The sequence below is a fragment of the Urtica dioica genome, chromosome 10 (assembly GCF_054948205.1).
Source record: "Urtica dioica subsp. dioica isolate 48M chromosome 10, U.dioica_male_clone48M_v1_H2, whole genome shotgun sequence".
Taxonomy (NCBI): Eukaryota; Viridiplantae; Streptophyta; class Magnoliopsida; order Rosales; family Urticaceae; genus Urtica; species Urtica dioica.
The window spans coordinates 12,405,793-12,428,523 of record NC_142765.1 but is presented as its reverse complement, the minus strand read 5'-3'; the positions used below and the strand labels follow the sequence as shown (position 1 = coordinate 12,428,523).

Here is a 22,731-nt window from a genome sequence, read left to right as displayed (position 1 = left end):
CCCATTCATATAATATATAATGAAGTTACCGTTTCAAAAAAATATATGTGTTTTATTGTGTTTTAGCTCTGATACCATATGAGAAAAGTATTGAGCGGAAGATAGTTTTCCTGCTTTCATTAATCGGCAATATATAGAATACAATTAGGTTAACTACTTCCTAAAATAAAGCAATAAAATTTGCTACAGTTAAAACAAAATAAAATCTAATAATATAATTAAAACTAATTCCTAAATTAGACGCAGCTAATTATCTACAGAATAACTTGATTCTCTACCGACTAACAGTATTTTATGAGAAAAATTGAATTTATTTACACCATAATGCATTTAGTTTATCTTTTATACAGAAATTAAAGGATTGGATAACCATACACACACCTTTAGCATTTTAGACAAAAACTTTGATATTCAAACCAAGAGCACTTGCCATGCTTTGGCCATGCCCAGCTTGCCTTGCTTTCGATCTTGGTAAAATAATCAAAATAATGCTTTGAGAGTATGTTTTTGATTCATGAGTGAACCTTTCGATTCCCAACAAGACATAATATACATAGGAATACCTTGATATTTCATCAGAAAGATGAAAAGAACAAAGCAGAATCAGTTTACCTTTTAAAGGAGGGATCATCAAATCTTGACGTCAGTAATGTGGGCTCTTCTGCCAATCTTGACCTTAGACTTTCTCACACCGTTGCTTCAACTCAAGATGACAACCCACAGTTAGTTAAAACAGAGAGAGAAGCGAGCAAGCCTTTTTTGGACAAACGTTGAAGCCAAATGTAATTTCCAAATACAAATCCTTAAGAGTGGAGAGTTGTTGAAAGGCCTCGTTCTATAGGGCCGTCATATTGCAACCACCCTGGATATTAATATTTTTCTTTTTCGAATGTCTGGTCTCTGGAAAATATAGAGCAAAGAAAAAGAGAATACCATTTTAATAGCTCAACCATAAAGCAGGAAGGATATTGTTTTTTACCTTTCTATATCACTCATCCCACAAATCACTTTTGAGAATGTTTTCCCGTATCTTTTGATTTCATTCGGAGCATCAAGGACCACCAGGAGATTTGATTGCAAAAGGAAGGTCTTTGCACTTCTACAGCAATCTGTAGCAAATCTGAATGCACATGAGCTTCTGCATTGTTTCTAAAAACAAGTCGTGACTATAATTCCCACAATATTCAGTCGACAAAGCAGTCAACTGATAAGCAATAGTTTTATGAAATCCATAAGAGAGACGATAACCTTGCTTCGTCCAATAAGAAACTTACTTCCTTCAGTTCTTACTCCAAACGTCCTCGTGAATGAAGACAGTATTTAGAGGGGTATTTTGTATCGTAATGATATTTATGTTTAATGTTCTAATTAGAACGTAAAAAAGAAATGTGAGGTGTTTTGGCGTGCAGAAATCTAATTTTCTCAAAATAAATTAGAGATGTTTTGGTGGTGTTTAGAAGTACAATTTTATCTTTTCTGTATTCGACAAGAGCAGCCACTAGAGCATAATATCAAACAGCTTTACCCTGATTCCGTCAATATGAGTCACCTACATCCAGCTTTCTATTACAAGCCAGTATCAAGAACTTGAATGATCAATATCAATCCAATTACGGGTATTCAACAATTCAAGCTCACAATCACACATCTTCTCTCTTTTGTGCTTCTACGCTTTCTTAGATTTCTTAGAATGAAACACCCTTGATTCTCTTTTCTGTAACTCTTGTCTACAGATATGCTTCTCTATTTATAACTCCTAGAGAGAAACATTTGCAGGATAATTTGACATCTAAGCAATTGACCAAGAGATCTAACGGCTGAAAAAACTCTTTTAGTCTACTTAGCTTTCAGTCATTTAGATCTTTTTCTGAGATCAGATCCAATCAGCAACAACAGTAACGGTGAACTTCTCATGAACTTAATAATTAATGCTCTCTGATATGATGATGATGAAGTAGGGAACGAGCAGTAAGGAATAGAGCTTGATGCAAATTCTTTACTGTCTCCTGAAACTTGGTGCCGAGGGGCGTGGGGTTCCAAAATAACGAAAGATGATATCATCCCTGATATCTTTGGGAGAGAATAATCTACATCCTTATTATTTACTCAAGAGAGGCAAGTTACAGCGTATCTCATATTAGAAATCAACCATTGAATACAGAATCACTCGCGACCCTTACACTGCGAACGAGTTTATTCTCTTGACATATAGAGATTACATTTAAACTGTCATTACTAAAATTACATCAATTGTTCTCTAACTACGAATATTGTGTATAATATTTGACTTACAAAAAACGGCATTTTAAGCACTTGATACCTCACTTTTTTTCTTGTATCCACGCAAGAAATCTTCCATTATTGAACCGAAACTTGAAGAAGAAAAAAAAAAAAAGAAACCTTGACCATAAAAGTACCATTGCAAACAATACATGTCAAAATTCTCTGTATAGACATTCATATCCAAGTAGAGTCACAAGATGTGAAATCTTGCATGGAATATGGATGGAATTTCTTGTTTCAAATATTTTATCGATCAATCCAATTCAAAAACATTTCTTACCCTGAATGAGAATCTACATGTTAGAAGGTCTACAAGTACCTCAAAAATCTAGAAGTAACTGTGGAAGAACCCTCTCCAAATGAGTAGGCTGAATCTTACACGTACCCTCTGCTTCCGCGATCGCAGCCGCACGCTGCATAGCCTCTGCCAAATATCGACAATGCGATGATTCATTCGGAGAGACACGTCAAAATCAGCCCTTAATCAACAAATAAACATAGTACTTATGAAGAGGCACAAACCTGTGATGAAAATCCGAACTAACTCGCAACTCAGCTTCAATGCATTGCTATTTGCTGCATCACAAATGTGAATGTAATTCATAACGATAGAAAAATTAAAATAAAAAAAGCTCCACTAACCATATATAAATCACTCTCAAATAAAATTGAATCGTAATAACAAACCAAAGAGATTATTATAACCAAACAGAGCATACAAACCAGTCGTTCGCCGAGTCTTCTTCGAAGATCCAGCTCCAACCTGCCAATTAATCCAACCATATCAGTCAGAAATGAATTCGATATATTTTAAATCCTGGTTAGGTCCATGTTCGGATAGAAAATCAAACTTTTACAACTTAATTACTGATAACCCAATTATAGAAGCTGAAATTTATAAAACCAATCCTGTTTTTGTTAAATACTTTATTACTATAATTGACCTACAACTAAACTATACGCAGAAATTGATATACAACGGTACGAAACATGAGGTACCACAGAATCCGGACAATCGGTGACCTGATCTCTCTCGCGCTCTGCAAACGACCAACGTCAGAGAAAAAATAATCAGCGAAAGTATAGGAAATGAAAACAAGGAAACGAAACGGTGAGGTATAGAAATGCGCACCGAGAGCTCTTTTGGTCCAAACGCTCTTGAATATGGCGTGTATCAGGTCCTGAAACATCGACAGAGAAACAGAGAATCGAATCAATCGAGAGAGAGAGAGAGAGAGAGAGAGAGAGAGAGACATACAGGATCGAATGTGTTTGTTTCCATGGAATTGAAATGCGAATACAAACAAAGAGAGCACAATGAAGGGTGGTTTGCTTCGACACAATGAAGGGTTTTATTGAAATCTATTCGCGCCTTCCGGTTTTGGCCTACTCTCTTCTTTTTTCTGTGGAAAACGTTGCCGTTTCAAGTGTTGTCGTACTCCATTTAAGCTGTCGTAGAATAATACTATTGTCCTTTCTTAATTAATTGTCGTTTTATTGCAACTTGTCGTTTTTATTCAGTTTTGGCCTACTCTCCTCCTTTTCTGCGAAAACGCTGCCGTTTCAAGTGTTAGCGTACTCCATTCTGTCGTAGAATAATACTACTGTTGTTTCTTGAATTGTCGTTTCTTAATTCATTGTCGTTAACTTTCTTGTCGTTTTTACTCAGAATAAATAAATATCATTAAAAAAAAGCAAAAAATAATGAGAACAGGGTCCTTTTGTTTTTTAACCTTAAAATGGATTGTTTTTTAATCAATGACTCTTTCTTAATAAAATTTAAGTCCATGACCTCCTCTTTAAATAAAAGTTATAATATCACACAAATGCCATTTTCTTTTGTAAGAAGTTAATAATATTTTATTTTAAAAAAACCTGATAAAAAAAACAAAAAAAAACGCAGTCCTATTCCCCAAGCTCCAACGTCGCCGTTGCCGTCGCCATCTCTGGTGACCTTTACCATCAACTTCTTTAGCAACCTTTATCGTAATCAATTCCGACGATCTCCGCCGCCAACATCTCCGGTAAGAAATTTATGGTAATGTTAAAGATGCTTACACTACAAAATATATAAAATAGGAACATTACTCTCTAAATCCATAATCAATAATAAATTAGAAATTATGAAAATTTTCAAGTTTTCATGATTTCCACGATTCCTAAGTTATGAACACGAACAGTAGTCAACTGGTCCAACTGGGTCGACTGGAGCTAGTTCAGTTGGACCAGTCGGACTGGTCGGGCCAATTGGACCGGTCTGTGAGGCCACTAACCCATAAAAATTTATCATTTTAAATTTTTTTAGTAACCAATAATTTTATAACAGTTTTTTGTTAGGTGAATGTGTCAATTATCTAATCATGACATAAATTAATCATTTTAGTATTTGAATTTATATTATGAATCTAACGTTATTTTTTTATATGATGCAACTCCTCTTTTATAACTCATCCCATTTTTATAGGTACGATGGTTGGGGTTGTTATTTATTTTTTATACGACGGAAAGAGGAAAAAGAAAGATGAAGGCTCATATGAATGGTTCTCAAAGAATGAAGATATTAAGAGCATATTATTGGACGATGAAAAGTGTGCGACAATTTCATATCTACTCCATAGGGTATCCGAAAAGACTTCATATTGATAAAGAAGTTACTTACTTGAAATTGAGTTACAAGTGTCCAATGTCAGAAAAGATAGCGCCTAAATTTATTTTGGATGACATTGATGTCAAATGTTATCTTGTTGATCGACGTGGCATGTCCCAATGCAAAATGATGCTGCATGTTGAGCTAATTACAAAAGATCAAGACAAAGGTTAGACAAAATACCATACTTATAAGTCGTGTATTCACTTTAAATACGATACTCACACTCATACTCATTCTCGTGAACTTGCAGGTTGCAATCAAAACGAAGATATAATTCGATATGAACATTTTGATGTTGACATAAAGCCCTTGAGCCCTTACGGCGCTACCTCTACACCAAGTTATGCGCATGACTCTATTTCATCTCCGGATCAACAAGATGTGTTTCAAGCTGAGGATATTCTTCTTGATGAACATGAGGATAGTCGCGATGATCATTGTGAGACGTTAGAAATTGAAGAAAATTGTTCATCTCTTTACCTTCGAAGATGGTATGGATATTTCAATGGGTCAAGAATTCGTGAGCAAAAATGAGGTAAAAATTAAAGAAAATTGTTCATCTTTTACCTTCGAAAATTGAAGAAAAATTTTCATCTTTGTGTTAGAAATTGAAGAAAATTGTTCATCTTTTACCTTCAAAAATTGAAGAAAATTGTTCATCTTTGAAAGCTTGTTTTGATTATCATATAGTCAAATCGACACCGGAGCTTTACGTGGTAAAGTGTATAGTTTCAGACTGCAAATGGTCATTGCGAGCAGCAAAAGTAAAAGGTTCAAGTCGTTTCTCCCTCCGATCGTACAACAAAACTCATACTTGTTCTTCTAGTGCAGTAAACAAGAGGAATCGAGAAGCAACCTCAAGGTTCGTTGCTGATATGCTAGCAAAGGAGTATCCGGGTCGCCTTAACACTCCTATCCCGGGACAAATAATGCTAAAGATGAAAAATCACGACGTGACAGTGAGCTACTATAAAGCTTGGAAGGGCAAACAGATTGTTGCCGATGATATTAGAGGAGACCCAAAGAAACGTTTTGAGAACCTTTCTCGATATATACTTGTACAAGATAAAGATGGTTAATCCTCGCACAATCACACATCTAGAGGTAGACGAAAATAAGAAGTTCAGGTATCTCTTTGTAGCATTGGGAGCTTGCATTGACGGATTTAAAGCAATGCGAAAAGTAATTGTTGTTGATGGAACATTTCTGAAAACAAAATACAAAGGTACATTGCTCAGTTGTTTTATTTTAAATTATCTTCTAAATCTGTTTTTTTTTATTATCATCTATTAGGTACCCAAATATTGGTGAGTATCTTGAGCAAAAAGTAGATGTAAAGAAATGGGCAAGGTGCTTCTTTCAATGCAACCGCTACAACATCTTAACCACGAATGGTGTTGAGTCAATCAATGTCGTGCTGAGAAAGTCGAGAACGTACCTGTTGATTCCTTTGATGGATGCGATCATTGACAAGATCTCGGAATGGTTTAACAAGCATCGAAAGGAATCGGCATCCGGATCTTCTTCACAATTCTTGACTCCTAAAGTAGAAAAAATATTACATGAAAGGTACCAGCTATCCACGTTTACTCTGTGAAAGAGTTAAATAGGAGCACACTTGAGTATTACGTTACAGGAACATACAGTTGTTTCTTAGTCGATCTGCATAGGAAAACTTGCACATGCAAAGTATTTGACATCGATAAGATTCCATGCTCACATGCGTTGGCAGCCTTTGTTGATGGAACACATAAATTTCACACATTGTGTTCAAAATACTATTTGAAGGAGTTGTGGTCTTTGGCGTATGTGGAAACTATATACCCCATGCCTTATTTATCTGAATGGATGATTTCCGATAATGTAGAAGTGATAAGTGTATCACCTCCAAATTATAAGAGAAAGCGCGGAAGAATCCAACAAACAAGATTTCCATCCGTTGGAGAGCGACGAGGACGTATACCCATTCGTGCACGCCAAGCTAAATTCACCGACGACATTTCTTTATTTGAAATATTTTTCATTGTTATTTTTGTTGTTATTAGACTATTATTTTATTTTGAATTTGATGAACCTGGAACTTGGAAAAAAATTGGTCAATTTTTTGTTGTTATTTTTAACAGGTTCAACTAGTCCAACTGTCTATCCAACTGGTCAGACCGATCCTACTGTTGTGCTTTACCATGTCAAATTGGTCCTACTGATGTGTTTTATCATCTCCAACCGGTCCGACTGGTCAACTAGTCTGACTAATCCAAATTATGTTATTTGCCATATCCGACTGGTCAGACCGGTCCTACTGTTGTGCTTTACCATGTCAAACTGATCCTACTAATGTGCTTTTACCATGTCCAACCGGTCCGATTGGTCATACTGGTCTGACTAGTCCATGCAAATTATGTTATTTGCCATATCCGACTGGTCAGACCGGTCCTACTGTTGTGCTTTACCATGTCAAACTGGTCCTACTGATGTGTTTTACCATGTCTAACCGGTCCGACTGGTCATACTAGTCTGACTAGTCCAAATTATGTTATTTGTCATATCCGACTGGTCAGACCAAACCTACTCGTGAACTTTATCATGTCCAACTGGTTACACTAGTTCGATTTATGTTATCAACTTAATAAACAAAAAAAAATTAACAACAAACATTTAAATGAAAAGTTACTCATGAATAACTTTGTGGAATGTTACGTGGCTGTCTGTATTGCCAAGTAGTCTCGTTGTACTTGCTAATATGGTTGAAGTATCCAGATTTTCGAAGCAACAATGAAATCATCTTCTGAAATCGTACCATATGATCGTCCATTTTCTTTTCAGAATTCGATGCGAAGTTAGAATCATAAACAACCAATTCTAGATTAATCAAATCCACTTTAATCGTAATCCAATGGTTGTCCCCGATGTTCGATATGAAGTAGAGTGCATTTGCACCTTTCCACCATTTTCCCATTTTTGGACTTTACCCATTAACATATGCCATCAATGCAACATCTATGATCTCCCGATTCTTCTCATTGTAGTTTCCGCGTAGTAGTTGCCAAAAGATTTCATCTAAAACAACAACATCTTGCTTAATCAAGTCAGGATACTTTTGTTGTCTCTTCCTGATATCGTACATAGCCTCATCCAAGTGCTACAAAGAGAGCATTGAAACATAAATAATATGTATTAATAGAAATAACATGCAAGTTGTAATGACCAAGTAAAAAATTACCTCACTGCGAAGCCAAGTATTCGGTTTCATGATCTTCTCGAAAAATTCCCAATTTCGCACCCGAAGCCCGCAATGATGATCAATATTCTTATAAACATTAAAATATTAAAGAAACGAGGATTCCATATCTTTGGAAACACGCAATGGATCAAAGTGAGGCAACGAGCCTTTCAAAATCTTCATCTGCTTACTGCGCGGCTCTGTAAATGGAGTTCTTATATATTTTGATTTCTTTTGTACCGTCATCGACTTCCTTGGTTGAACACAATTAACGTCAACGATATCCATCTGAGTATGACTCTCTTCATTACTTGAGCAAGCTGGAGTAGAATAATATAAATCAACACAAGTTGGAGTAGAGTCACTAGTTTGGTCAATAATTTGACCATTTTCCCGTTCAAGTCACCAATTCCGGGAACTTGATCAACATATTCCTCATTTCCACCCAAATTATTTCCATGTGTATTACTACCAACTTTGGGAGAATCATGCTGCATGCCTTGACTTTTGTGACAATTTTCGCCGTTCAAGTCAATATCATCAATTTCGGGGACTTGATCAACACCTTCCTTGTTTCCACCCGAATTGTTTCCATATGCATTACTACCAAATCCGCGAGAATCAGAATGCTCCATGCCTTGGCTTTTGATAAGATCCATCAATGCATCTACCTTGGCTTCTAATCGAGAAAAGTCATTTTTGTTCTTCGTCATAACTTCTACATGACAACACATGTTCTCCGCCTAATTCTTCTACTCTCTTATCAACATAAGCCATAAGTTCACGCAAGAAGTGTGATTCTTCCAATCGAGGTCTAGTCGTCGATGAAGTTGGTGGATCACCGTGGCTTTCATTTGTGTCGATGACATTACGTGGCTCATTGCGTCTTTCCTCTGCCAATAAAAATGTTTTCCGCCCTTTAACATCATCGTGCATAATATCTTTCCAATACACTTTCGCTCCGCCTTCTAGTATTAAAATCCATTTATCAACTATGGGATCAATTTCATCTTGAAATGGAGTAATCCCTCCATGTATTCAGCCCGCTCCTCCTCTGACGTCGGGCTCAATAAACTCTTTATATCCTGAAAATCAATTAATTCGTAAAAATCTATTTTTTTCAACAATAATCAAGTTATTCACTCAAAACATTGAAGACTTAGACAAACTTTTGATTCACCAAGTGCTTCAAAAATAGAAGATAGTTGAGGGGGCTGTTTCTTTTTAAATTTTGTTTCCCATCGATAGATTCTTGGCGAGTCATCACTCGCATCGATTCTACGATTGACAATATGTGGTAAAAACTACGATATGCACTCAAACGGTAGCAACTGCACATAAATGTTAAGTAAATACAAAATATTAGACAATTGGTATATTTAACAATTAATTAATATTTACCATCTAAACAAACAAAACTTATCATCATAGGTAGAAATTAGAACAAACCCATAAAAACTCCATGTAGCACAATCTACCCCTTTGTCATGAACAAGTGATGACCTATTCACTATATCAGATTTTCTAAAATTCGTCATGAGATAATCAAAAGAATTTCTTCCCCAAGGGAGGTTGCGGCATGCCTCCAAGTCATCAACGATTCTCAACTCCATATCTCCTACATGAGTCGTATTATTATCTCGGTGAAGCAATATCGAGGACAAAAAATAACACCGCCATCTTCAATTTATTCGTTTTCATTTTTTCATTGAGAATAATGTTTTTTTACTTCTCTTTTGACCTCCTTGACAATCGATCTTCATTCGCAACAGCTTGTCTTTGATATCCACCAAACCGACATTCTTCATACTTGGAAAGTAAAATTCTCTAAAGGCTTTGCTTCCAAAATCTTTCCAACCATCAGGATAATCTGAACATTTCAAGCCAGATATTAAAGCGTACTCCACCAAAGAGAATCGGATAGGTATGCCATTTACGACAAACCAACTCTCATGTTCTTTTTTTGTTTCCACCTCTCAACATAACATCATCCACATCGCCGCCAAATTGGCATCCAAATGATTTGGGACATCGAACAAGTGGCCGAAATGAGAATCCTTAAACCATTGCAAACCTTCAGGATAGTCTTTCAACAATTCAGTTAGGAAATCCACAGTTTTGGCCAATCGACATTTTACTCCAATTTTACATTTGAAGTTTCTTCTATCGACATCCAATTTGAATATTGACGAGCGGCATCCGAAACCTGTAATTTATATACTTTTATTTGAGTATTTATTCATAATATATCAAGCAAGGAAAAAGTATAAAAAAGTCGTACCTGCTTGACATTATTATGCAAATGTGGTGGCGTTGAACATATTATTTCCGAGTCGTCTTCAATTCTGGTATCGACATATTTTTTTGTGATCTACATTCAAATAGACGAAATTTCAATGCTTATGAGATTTAAATAAAGAGCTAGAGAAATATCCATAGATATATCCATTACATGGAGGTATACTATTTCTAATTTGATTAACAGCTATATCAATAATTCGATTATTACACTTAAAAAAAACTGTGATTACCTTAAAAAAAAAATAGCGGTGAGAACAGCTAAAGATAATCCGCTTTAGCGAAACAGAAATCCAAACACAAATTCAAGTGATGGACAGCTTGCAAACAGGACACGAGGTTTTGCGGGTGAGCCATGGATCGATACACTGAACAAAGTAGTTCCCATCCAAAAAAAAAAAACCAGGAATTAGAGTAGTGAAGATTATGGCTTGCACTGAAAACAGAAACTTATAAAAGACTTGAAACCTTACATCTTTGTGAAACTTGTGAAAGCATGGGAGATGGCGAACGGTTTCTCCGATAGTCGAGGTTTCCAAACAGATTGCACAAGCTTCTTGGTTATCAGTCTTTTCACGGAAACCGAACATAAAAGATTGATCAATAGCAAATCAAACTGTAGTGTAACATATATTTAGGGGAAAAAGGGACAACTAGAGAGAAAAGTTGTACAAACCTGTACTACAGATTGTGGCAAACTATTTATCACATTAATTGATGCCCCAGAATGTTGATGGTTCTGATCATCCAGGGCTAATAGCATCTCATAATCATTCCTGAAAGAAATAAAAAAAGCAAAATCGTGTAAAAAAAACAAAGAGAGCAAAACATCACTTGTTCACTCAATATTCATTTAGTTTGTTGTGAGAAGCCAAAAACCAAAAACATTGAGAGTCATATCCAATCCCATCATCAGATAAAAAAACAAAATAATCCAATCCCATCAGTATGCAAAAGTTCAAAATCTTAGAGCAGAGGAGATACAGGTTTAAGACCATCAATTGTCAAACATCATGTTCCAATTCAAAAGTATATACTCATTTGTTGGTGGTGGAGATGCCGTACTTTTCCTGGAGCTTGGCGAGGTCTTCTTGGAAGGCTGTTAGTAGAGGACGATGAGGTAACGGTTGGCGACGTTGAAGCCGGAAAGGTGGTCGACGGTGGCCTTGACGTCCTCAGGGATGTGGTTTCGGACCCTGTGATTTCACGGGTGTTTTTGGAGGTTTTGGGGTTTTGGTTTTGGGGGGTTTGGTTCGTTCAAAAAATCCGTTCAAATGACGGAATAAGAACCTAATTTTCAGAGGGCATTTTCGTAACTTCGAAAAAATAAATAAGAAAAATAAATAAAAATATTACGCTAAGAGAGGAGATCATGAATTAAAAACTGACTTTTCTGAAGGTTACCGGCTTAAAAAATCCGGGTTTCTTGAATTGTCGTTTCTTAATTCATTGTGTTAACTTTCTTGTCGTTTTTACTCAGAATAAAATAATATCATTAAAAAAAAGCAAAAAATAATGAGAAAAATAAACCCGGTGAATCGAGTTTGTTTAGTCGAACGAAACCCTCTCATCGCTTCTCATACGAAACCGGGACAACTCGGATAGCCCCGCCGAGGCAACTCAGTCCAATCTCTATGTGACTCGTATTCGTCTTCTTCAATCTCTCTGCGACTCCGATTTCTCTTCAATCCTACAACAATGGCGAGTCTCATCAACAGGCTTACCAAGGCGAAACCCCCGCCGAGACTCATTGCCTCTCTCAACGCCGCTCTCGCACCAAAATCCGGTCCTCAATCCGTGAATTCTAATCTTGCTTCATCTGAAACGCTAATTCCCTGCGACAGCAAGTTCGAACCTTTTCCTCGTTACTCACAGATAATTTTCCCTAGCTTTCCGTTCGGATACTGCTTAAACCCTAGTCTATATCCGCCGATGGGACTGCCTGAGCCCGGGGAGTCTGAGAGCGAAGATTCGAGAACTGTTTGGGCTGACAGTACGAAGCTGAAGAGGAAGAAGAAGATGAACAAGCACAAACACCAGAAACGAATGAAGCTTCTCCGCCGGAAGTCGAGATCTAAATAAATTTCTCACTTTTTGCTGCTGCAAGTTCGATTTATTTTATTTATGTCCTCTCATTGCAATTTGATCTCTTTTTTGGATTTTGATGTTCGAATTACGCCGATGATTTTAGATTGGAATTACCTGAAATGTCTGGCTTAGATTTCCCGAGAAAGAATAATTTGATGCTATCGAATCAGTTAGCTCTTCTTGCTTGAGTTTGTAAACTAATATGTTTTAGTTACATAATCAATTATGCTTCGTTAAGGTACTGAACAACAAGCTAAGAGTGTTCTAAACCTCGTTGACCTTGCTGGAGAATGGAAACCCAGGTAGAGTTACTAGAAAACTCTTCACACATTGAATATTTATAAATCAGACTTAAACTATGGTTTTCATGTTTGGCTTCATTAGAAATTTATCATCGTTGCTGTCTCTGATTATAATGCTATTTGCATAGATAATTTTCATGTTTTATTATCTGTAGAATGACTGGACTGAGATAGAATAATTTGCCACTTTGCCCTGGTTTTACAAATTGAAGACTATATTTTCTAGCTTGCAAGGCTTTCGAACCATGTTATGATTCAGGAATGATTTCGTTATCTGGTTCTGGTTGCGTAGAGTAGATTATTATTTCTTTGTGCTATCTAGTTAAAGTTAAGCCACACAAGTCTCTTCTGATGCTCTTACATTTTCAGTTCCACACCTGAAGCTGTCTTTTTCAGTATCATCTACTAGTGATCCAGCTTCCATTTAGTTATTAAAAAAAGGCTGTTCATGAGATGATTGGTTTGAGAATATCCGAATATGTAATCCATTTTTTCCCAGTCCCGTGCAAAATTACCGACCCGTAATTCCATAGATTGTACGTCACATTGTAGCGTCAAAGTCACTGGATATAGAATAGAGTAGATCGGTATTTATTGGTGCTACCTAGTTGTAGATGGCCACACAAGCCTCTTCTGATGTTTTTGAGATGATATGGAGCCCCCTTTTTTTTCACTCCTGTGTAAAAACCACCGACCCCGTGAATTCAATACTCGATAGAATTTACATTACATAGTAGGAATTGCTTGCCTTCTAAAGAGATAGCTAGCTTTCCATAGTAACTCAAAGTTACAGGAAAGACGTGTTAGGAACTTGGATGGGTAGTTAGTAGTATAATAATGAGATAGAGTAAGGGGGTTAAAGATAGAATGGCTGAAAGTTAAGTAGTCTATGAATAACAACGATTGAGTAGATGGAAATTGTAAGAAAGAATAGGCTGAGGAAGGAATCCTATTTGGAGAGCTAGGACCTCTTGAATGTCAGCTATCGATCCTTATAATTCGTAAGTTGATATTTTCAGAAATACAGAAAATACCAGGTCGTATCAATACATCAGTTATTACCCGAGTACAAATGTGAACTGCATTTTCTCGTTTAACTTCTTTTTATTACCACTTCTGCCACTGACATTCTTGAGCTCTTTCAATTAAGGTTGAGATTTTCACCAGGTCTAAATTGGCCCTTTGAAGCACAGGCTTCATTGCTTCTTTCTTTCACTGTATTTATGAAAGAACTCGGTCACAAAACTCTCTTGAAAGTCCATAGTCAACTTGGTAACCGTGATTTTTACCCTTCTTTTACCGTGCGTTTAGTTTGGGACTGAGTCGCTTCTTAATTTCGTGGTTGAGAATGTTAAAGGCTTGTGGGTCATGCATTCTCGAATGTGTGTACTTATGTTATTTATTATTCTCTACCATTGTTTGGAGAAGAAGCCTGTCAATTCAATTCCTCTCATCTTAACAACTGCCATAACACACAGCAATGATGGTAACGATAAAATAAAAATCACTTCATTCCCTCGTACGGAATTTATATACGTAATTACTTTTTTACATGCTTTTAAACTGTATACAAATGTGCCTAGCACTAGGTGACTCCGGTTTGGTGGTAATAAACTAAAATTCCACTCTTAATGGTGTCTAACTAGTTACTCTCCATTTTTTTCGTCGGAGAGATTCAATATTTTAACTTAAATTGTGGCCTCGATGGATTTTAATGTAGGATCAATTTTAGTTTTTTTTTTATAACTAAAATGATTCAAATGAACTAATTGTGCAAGACAACTAAAGCTATGATATCTCAAGTCAAACTACGGAGTCTAATATTCGATTATGAAAAATAGCATAAGAATTAAGAACCATACCATTATTACTCATATGATGAACTATTTTTTTAAAATCACGAGACAAAATAATACTTCCAAGATAAACTAATTTATAATTATGAGTACTACATATTTTATAATTTATACATTGAACAAGTTAGGGGAGCTTATATTGTGGAATCAAGGTAGTAGAGGCCAATATAAATGTGTTGATATGTTTTTGTAGTGCACGTAAGTACAAAATATGTATCACAAGCGAGTTGTCAAGATGCTTTATATAGTCAAATTTAACATATTGCAATTTTTTTAGTTGTGTCACCACTTTATCGAAAGGTCAACATATGTTGATGTGTCAAATGGTTTGCAAACCACATAATGGAAGTAAGGTATTAGCAAATTTAATTGATATCATATTATTCGTGCCATGACAAATCTTTTAGTTTTTTTTAATCCCAAAGTGTGAAGATGTGTGGACCTTTGAGAAGTTTATATATATATGCGACTGTGAAAGCTTTTGTAGTGTGGGAGAAATAATTAAGAAGGTAAAGCGTGTAAACACAGTGTTTGACTAGTAAATTAGCTTAAAACCAAGGGAAAGATCCAAAGAAGTCATGTGATCAGGTTCACTTTCTCAAGGGAATTGTCTTGAGCTTGACCAACATTTATCCTCACATTCTTGTATGAGTGCAAATTTTTTAGTCAAGAGTATATGGTTGTGTGCTCTAGGATTTCAAATTTCACACTAAAATCCCATCCCCCAAAGCCTGGAGATTTCCTATGACAACAAATACTCTATTTACAAAACTTGGTCCCTAATTCAAGGGTTTTTCTTTGTCCAAAATAGCATAATAGAGAAAGACTGGTATTTTGTTGTTAAATGCTTATCTTAAGTACACATTTCTTTCATATACCTAGAAGCGCCATAAGTATTTACTACCCATAAATCTTAGTTCATTTTTTCTTTTTCTTGCTACTCCTTTTGAATGCATAATAGTTGAGGCTGTTTAATTTCACCAAACCAACATTTAATCATTTTCCTTGGAAGAGGCAAAATTGATCATTTTTAGAAGATACGTGTGATCTCCCCGTTGACCAAAATTTGTTGTTTTTTTTACTAAAATTATAGGGTACCTAATAGCCAATATTCTCACTCTCTCTAATATATGAGACTATTGATTAAAACATACGCATTTAATTATAAAGATCCTTACTTTTACTTTTCCTTTTCCTTTATCTTTCCCCCTATTTTTTTTTACTATACAAGTGTAAACACTAATACGAGAAGTACTTGCAACCCAATACAAGGTAAAAAAAAAAAAAGTACGCAGGTAAAAAAAAAATTTGTCAACTGTATTATACATTAATTTCAAGAAAAAAAAAAATCGAATTAAATAGGTATATTAATCCTTATAAACCATCATGTTTATTAACATGGGTCCCAATATATCAAAGCTTTTGAAAGGTGATAAAATCATGAATAGCGGAGTGAGATATCATTCGCTACACACTTCAAAAAGTCTTAAAAGACGGCAAAAATACCATCGGTTCATCGGTTGCTTTCTCCTCCCCCTCTCTACCGTCGTGGATAAAGCTTAATTTTTTTTTTTTTTTTTTTTTTTTTTTGCATTAATAAATACGTACGATATACAGTATATAAAGTGTGTGTGTGTATATATATATATATATATATATATGAGTTTACTCATTAGAAACATAATTCGAGGACAAAAGTATCATTAAAAATAGCCGAAAGTGGTTGGTTTCCAAAGAGCATAGAGACACGAGTTAACAAAATGAGACAACCTGTAACTCGTGGAGCTAGTTGGGAAGTAAATGTGTAAAATGAGTTAACTTAACTTTTTTTTTTCTTAGATACATACACTATTTTTTTTTTTTAAATGCAAGACATTAAGTTGTAAAAGATTTTGAACTATAATTAAATGATTAGCCACATTTAATCTTCGAGCGATTTAATTGCCCTTCAAAATTTTTCGAAGATTAACGGATGTATCCAAAAATTTGAGGACTGCTTAGTGCAAGAAATATCGCCCAAGTCTCTTATGGAAAACTCAAAAAATGACTATTTAGACTAGTAGTTTAAATATTTCTATTAAAAGTCAAATACAGCAACATAAAAACTACCAAAGGGAAAAAAATCAAACAAAATCTAAACATATATTTTAATGAGATACTAAATATCTTGTTTAAGATTAAATGAGAATTTAAGTTATAATAGTTATACAAAAAAAAAAACGTTTTAACCGAAACGTGTACCTTTATTGGAAAGGGAAAATAATATATAAACTTGCATTTCATCCTTTGCTAGTCTTATTTTCTCATTGCATGTGTATTCTTTTTATTTAGTTTTTATGTTAAAAATGCATGTTTTTTAATCAGAAATATTAAATTAACAATAATGCATGTGATTTTGTATGCTTAGGTGCGAGTGTTTGTTGTCTTTATTCGTTACAAACATGTATATACCTAATACCCCACCACTTTCTCTATTTATTACTAGTCTCATCACGGCAAATAATTCATTATTTTGTGTATATCGCAAGAAAAAAAAATGATTATTATGAGTAGTTTGCAAAAAAAAAAAAAAAAAAAAAAAATCCAAGTTTAAACATGAAGACATATGCTAGAAGTTCTGCTCTAAAGTAGGTTTATGTTATCAACTATAGTTAAATGATTGCTTCTTTAAAGGGCGTTTGTGACAAGAGAAACATATAATCCATATCAATAGAGGCTGATAAAAAAACAATAACAAATTATGAACTAAATTGTTATATCATCAAACTAACGTGACATTAACAACACAGTCGTTGATACACACTTGATAGACAATTTCAAAGAAAGATTCAATTCCGTAGAATAAGAAAGATTTAAATAGTTGGGCAACATTAAATACATAAAATAAAATAAGGAGGAAAACAAAAAGCTAGCGGATTCGGTAGGCCGTAAAAAAACCGGTAAAACTGTAAATCGAACCGAGCCGTTGATTTTTAGACCGTTCAATCCGGTTTTAAACGGTTTAAAATTTCTTCGGTCCGGTCCGGTTTAAACTTTTATACGGTCCGGTCCGGTCCGGTCTAAAAAGTCTAAACGCGATTTAGACCGGACCGGTTAGTATATAGATAAAAAAAATTAATAAAAAAATATGTCTAAAACGGTCCGGTCTAAAACGGTCCAAAAGAAAATCGGACCGGTTATTATTTAAGAAAAATGTAAATAAAAAAGGCTAAAATAAAACAATTCAGTTTAAAACGATCTAATTGTCCAAAACGGTCCGGTCTAAAACGGTTTAAACCGGACCGGACCATTTTAACCGATTCGTTCCGGTGCGTTTTTTTTATTTGATCTGTTTAAACCGGTTCGGTTTGATTTTTTAACCGATTTTAGATCGGACCAGACCTGACCATGCACACCCCTAGGATTCGGTAGCAAAGAGACAGAGAAAAAGAAAAATGAGGGGCTAAAGTGTAAAAATAAAAGAAAAAGTGAAAGTGAGCTGAGAAAATGGGAAAATGTAGGTCAATAATACAACAGCACGTGAACATGACCATTGTCAGAATATATCATTTTCCCCACATAAAAAAAAAGTAAAAAAAAAAAGGTTTTTTTGCTCTGAAATAAAAAAAATACTTATGGATTACAATAAAGTGCCTCTCTCTCTCTCGCTCTATCTCAAAGCATGAGAAAATAGTCTCTTTTTTCACTGGCTAAAAAGCAAAGCAAAAAACACACTCTTATTATTATTTTTCTCAACTCAAACGACAAACAGCAAAAGGAATGTTAAGTCGGCCCTGATATCTCTCTTTCTTGCTCGCTCTCTAGATTTTCTCTTTCAGACATTTCTACAAACAGGTAGAGTGCAACAACAACAAATCAAATTTAAATTCGATGGGTGGGGTTACCTCGTCCATGGCGGCGAAGTTCGCGTTCTTTCCACCGAACCCGCCATCGTACAAGGTGGTCTCCGACCCCGCCACCGGGCTCGAACTCATATCTCCATACCCTCACCGTGAAAACGTCGACGTTTTGAAGCTTCCGACTCGCCGAGGCACCGAGATCGTCGCGATGTACGTCAGATATCCCATGGCGTCTTCGACTCTCCTCTATTCTCACGGGAACGCCGCGGATATTGGCCAAATGTACGAGCTTTTCATCGAGCTCAGTATTCACTTGCGCGTCAATGTCATGGGGTAATCAAATCTCTCTCTCTCTCTCATGCGGTTTTAATTCCCGGTAATTGAGATTTGCAGAGAGCGATTTTTTGGGTTCGTTGTGCTTGCTTGGAGACAATCATTAAAATAAAGTATAAAAATTAGTAATTTGAGGAAATATGTGAAATCTTATTAAAAATTTGGGGGCTTTTATGTTTGGTTGATCATATAATTTTTTAGTTTTATTTTAATTGAATTTGATGTCTGTGCTAAGTGAGTATTAATACTTATTTTTTGTGTGTTTGTGATCTATTTTAGGGCTATATGTTCGGATCTGTCACATTTTTTTGTCTTCTTGGCGTCATATATGAAGTGATTATTTTGGTAGATTGTTCCTTCTTTTTTTGCCCCTAATTTGGGTATCTTATGAACTCTTAAGTTACTGTGCCAGTGAATCTAAGAAAAACAAGCCTCGTTAATCAGGGTTAAAACGAGTGGGATTTAGTCCTTGTTGGTTGTGTTTTAATCAAGTCAATTTACTCAATTATAGGAGGGTTTAATCATTTCAGATGAAAATAGTGGATGATCCTATATTTACCATGGTCAGAGGAGCAAGTAGATTGATTTCTATAGAGGTTGATATTGAATATTGAAGAAGGTTGTTGTGTTGAGTGATCAAGTAGAGCTGTCTTCTGGCATAGAGTAGGAAGATGAAAAACCCATTAATTACATTGGTGATTTTAGCAAGAAGGAATGTTTTCGAAAATTGAAGCTCCATGGGATTCAATGCAACAACACGAATTACATTAACATGGCTTAATCTATAGGTACGACTACTCTGGGTACGGGCATTCGTCGGGGAAGGTATTTTCTTTCTTGGACCGATATCCTCATTGTATTTCATTTTTACCGAAAGAGCTTTTAAGTAGATTTCTATATTTATAGCCGAGTGAGCACAATACATACGCGGATATCGAGGCGGCGTATAAGTGTCTCGAAGAATCGTACGGTGCAAAGCAGGAAGACATAATCCTCTACGGCCAATCTGTCGGAAGCGGGCCCACGGTGGAGCTCGCTGCTCGTTTGCCTCGCCTCAGAGCCATTGTTCTGCACAGCCCGATCCTCTCGGGTCTGAGAGTGATGTACCCCGTGAAGCGCACTTACTGGTTCGACATCTACAAGGTCAGTAATCTGTCTTTCAAACGAAACCTTTTCCTCCGTTGATTTTTCTTTTTGGATCTAAAGTTGTAATCTTTGGTTGTGCAGAATATTGACAAAATCCCTCTCGTTAAATGCCCTGTTCTTGTGATACACGTAAGTATCGCATTTTATCTCCGATTCTAGGGTTTCTTTTTGTTTAATGACCTATTTGAGAATCTCGGAATAGTTGCTGAATAAAAAAAACTCACATCCTTACAAAACAAGTACTGATTGGAGAGCTGGAATGGACATGTATGTAGTTCATGATGATTTAAAATTATAAGGTGATAAACTACAAGAGAGATAGAAGACCAAGTACATGTGATAGGAATAAAATAATCTTTTTTTGGGTTAATGATAAGGTACATGTTTGTAGCTGAAACTACTCACCAAATTGAAGAGCTGTTATGTAGCCAGCCATACCATAGACATGGGATAATAAGGACAAAACCCTCTTCTCGGTTGACTTTTTTTTTCATCATATTGGAAGCGATTTTGACTTTTTTTTTTATTTTTTTTATATATATAGGGAACTTGCGACGATGTTGTGGATTGCTCGCACGGGAAGCAACTTTGGGAGCTCTGTCAAGAAAAATACGAGCCCTTGTGGGTCAAAGGCGGAAACCACTGCGACTTGGAACTCTACCCGGATTTCATAAAGCACCTGAAGAAGTTCGTGTCGACGGTCGAGAAGTCGCCTTCTAGAAGGTTCAGCTCGAGGAAGAGCACGGACCGAGTCGAGCACGCGAGGCGTAGCACCGACTGCTTCGAGGCTCCTCCAAGGAAAAGCACCGACCGGCGAGAGAAGCCGCGGAAGAGCGTCGACAAGAAGACGAGGAGTAGTAATAAAAATAAAAATAGTAACAATAATAATGATTATAACGGGGGAGAGTTCAATAGGTTTAGCAACGTCGAGAATATGGACAAGTACAGAATCTCTTTCGAGCAGGTCGAGAGGTCGAGGAGGAGCGTGGAGTACCCTCACCACCATCACCACCACAACCACCACGAGAAGTCTCGCCTTAGCGTTGACCAACAGTTTGAGAAGGCACGGAAGAGCGTTGACTGGCTCGATAGGTTTCGATCGTCGTAAAATAAGAGAAAAGAAAAAGAAATAATTTATTAATGTATGTGTGGTTCTTGGGAATTATTGGGAGGACAGAAGAAGGGGGGGGGGGGGGGGGGGGAAGAAAACATAGAATACAAAAGGGGAAAAATTGAGAAAAAAATAAATATGTGGGGGAATCTAACTTGTGTTTGTTGTCATGGCTTCAAATGTATTATCTTTTTTTTTCTTGTCATGTATTGTAGAGTTTTTATATGTTTATTGGTTAAATGGGGTTTGTTGAATTCTTGAGTTGTTTTAGTGAGAAGAATTTTAACATTTTTTTTTAATTATTATTATTATTAAAGGGAATGAAACTCCATTGTTAATTAACATCAAGGTGGGTTTGAAAATGACTACACTGTTTTATCTTTTCTTTTGTTTCCTTTCATTTACCTTTTATTGTTCTCTTTTAAGCTTTTGCCGTGGGACTACTCGATACATTATTTAGGCTTTAACACATGATACAATATATCCCCATACATTAAGATGCCAACTATAGTGGTTGTTGTAACATCAATTTATTTGAATTTTGACATAGAGTACGTTTTCTGAATAACTATCCATAGTCTTGTTCTTCTATTTATTGAATTCTATCCTCATTGACCTAATAATAATTATACATGCCACGGTTATTATTAAATAAAAAGATTGATTGGACTATAAATAATATAAAGCTATTTGATGCAAACTAGATTAATAAGAGGGTAACCTGCAATGAAAATTTCCAATTAGAAAAAAAAAGATTGAAATACATTTCCTTTTTCACGTTTTTATGATTTACATTTTGTCTCTTGAATTATTCACACAATTCTGTAGGGAAAAAAAATATGAGATTTGTAAATAATTTTCCTTTTTAAGAGAGCAATCAAAATAATAGTCTAATTATTAAACTCTTTTAAAATAATCGAAGTGCTTTTTGGCGATTGACTCCAAGTCGAATTTTTTTAATATTTGATGGTTCTCTGCTACCTCAATAAAAAGATTTTGATGGTTCTCTACTACCTTTAGTTTAACAGAATTATTATGATTTCAAAGGAAAGTTTGAGACACAACTTTAGTGTAGGCGTCATTGTTGCCCTTATAATTTTGCGGATGATAATTGTTGTCGCTAAAAATTTAACAACGTTGATGATTTCAGACGGGTCAACTCATGGCCGGATCAAGTGGCCGCGCCTGAGCTGGGTGTGCAGAACTTGAAAGTCTTGAGTGTCGCTCCTTTAGCTCAAGAACGTTCTTCGTTCGTTACGTAGAACTAAGAAGAAGAAGAATAAGAAGAAGAAGAAGAAGAAGAAGAAGTTAGAAGGGCATAGATGCGGTGTCTCGGACACGCTCTCTGATGCTCGACATTATTCTGATTGCTATGACTGAGGTGGGGGCCATTATTCTTTGAGAATATTGGAGATCGTGCTCGATTAGAGTGAAATTAAGTGCGGAGAGTCCTCGACAGCGTTTCAAGACTCTAGAAACGAGTAGAGAGTGTATACTATTGATTGTAATTGTGTACCGTTTTCCCTCTTTGTGGTTTATAGGAGAATGAGGGTTGGAAGAACCCCAAATTTTGTGGTCATGGGCATGCAAGGCTCATGCTAGAGG

The 22,731-nt window shown here is 35.8% G+C and overlaps 3 protein-coding genes across 5 annotated transcripts; 2 read left to right on the top strand and 1 right to left on the bottom strand.

Annotated features, from left to right (window-relative positions):
- Positions 1-2,165: 2,165 nt before the first annotated feature.
- LOC149383425 (centromere protein X) lies at positions 2,166-3,631 on the bottom strand. 2 transcript variants are annotated; one of them, XM_089629294.1, is made up of 6 exons: positions 3,542-3,631; positions 3,416-3,464; positions 3,283-3,323; positions 3,007-3,046; positions 2,806-2,859; positions 2,166-2,707 (listed from the first exon to the last, which is right to left on the bottom strand). In XM_089629294.1, exons 1-6 carry the CDS (start codon positions 3,563-3,565, stop codon positions 2,604-2,606), a joined length of 312 nt encoding a protein of 103 aa, XP_089485420.1. In that variant the 5' UTR covers positions 3,566-3,631; the 3' UTR covers positions 2,166-2,603. The 2 variants fall into 2 exon arrangements, with proteins under 2 accessions (XP_089485420.1, XP_089485421.1); XM_089629295.1 differs by having other exon boundaries at positions 3,307-3,323.
- An 8,340-nt stretch (positions 3,632-11,971) lies between these two features.
- On the top strand, positions 11,972-12,736 carry LOC149383424 (uncharacterized). The gene has a single exon (XM_089629107.1). The coding sequence runs from the start codon at positions 12,150-12,152 to the stop codon at positions 12,531-12,533; it is 384 nt and encodes a 127-aa protein (XP_089485233.1). The 5' UTR covers positions 11,972-12,149; the 3' UTR covers positions 12,534-12,736.
- Positions 12,737-18,330: 5,594 nt separating this feature from the next.
- Positions 18,331-21,202, top strand: LOC149383423 (uncharacterized). 2 transcript variants are annotated; one of them, XM_089628716.1, is made up of 6 exons: positions 18,338-18,531; positions 18,712-18,869; positions 19,658-19,694; positions 19,776-20,012; positions 20,097-20,144; positions 20,560-21,202. In XM_089628716.1, the coding sequence occupies exons 2-6, from the start codon at positions 18,745-18,747 to the stop codon at positions 21,121-21,123; spliced, it is 1,011 nt and encodes a 336-aa protein (XP_089484842.1). In that variant the 5' UTR covers positions 18,338-18,531; positions 18,712-18,744; the 3' UTR covers positions 21,124-21,202. The 2 variants fall into 2 exon arrangements, with proteins under 2 accessions (XP_089484841.1, XP_089484842.1); XM_089628715.1 differs by having other exon boundaries at positions 18,331-18,869.
- Positions 21,203-22,731: the final 1,529 nt, after the last annotated feature.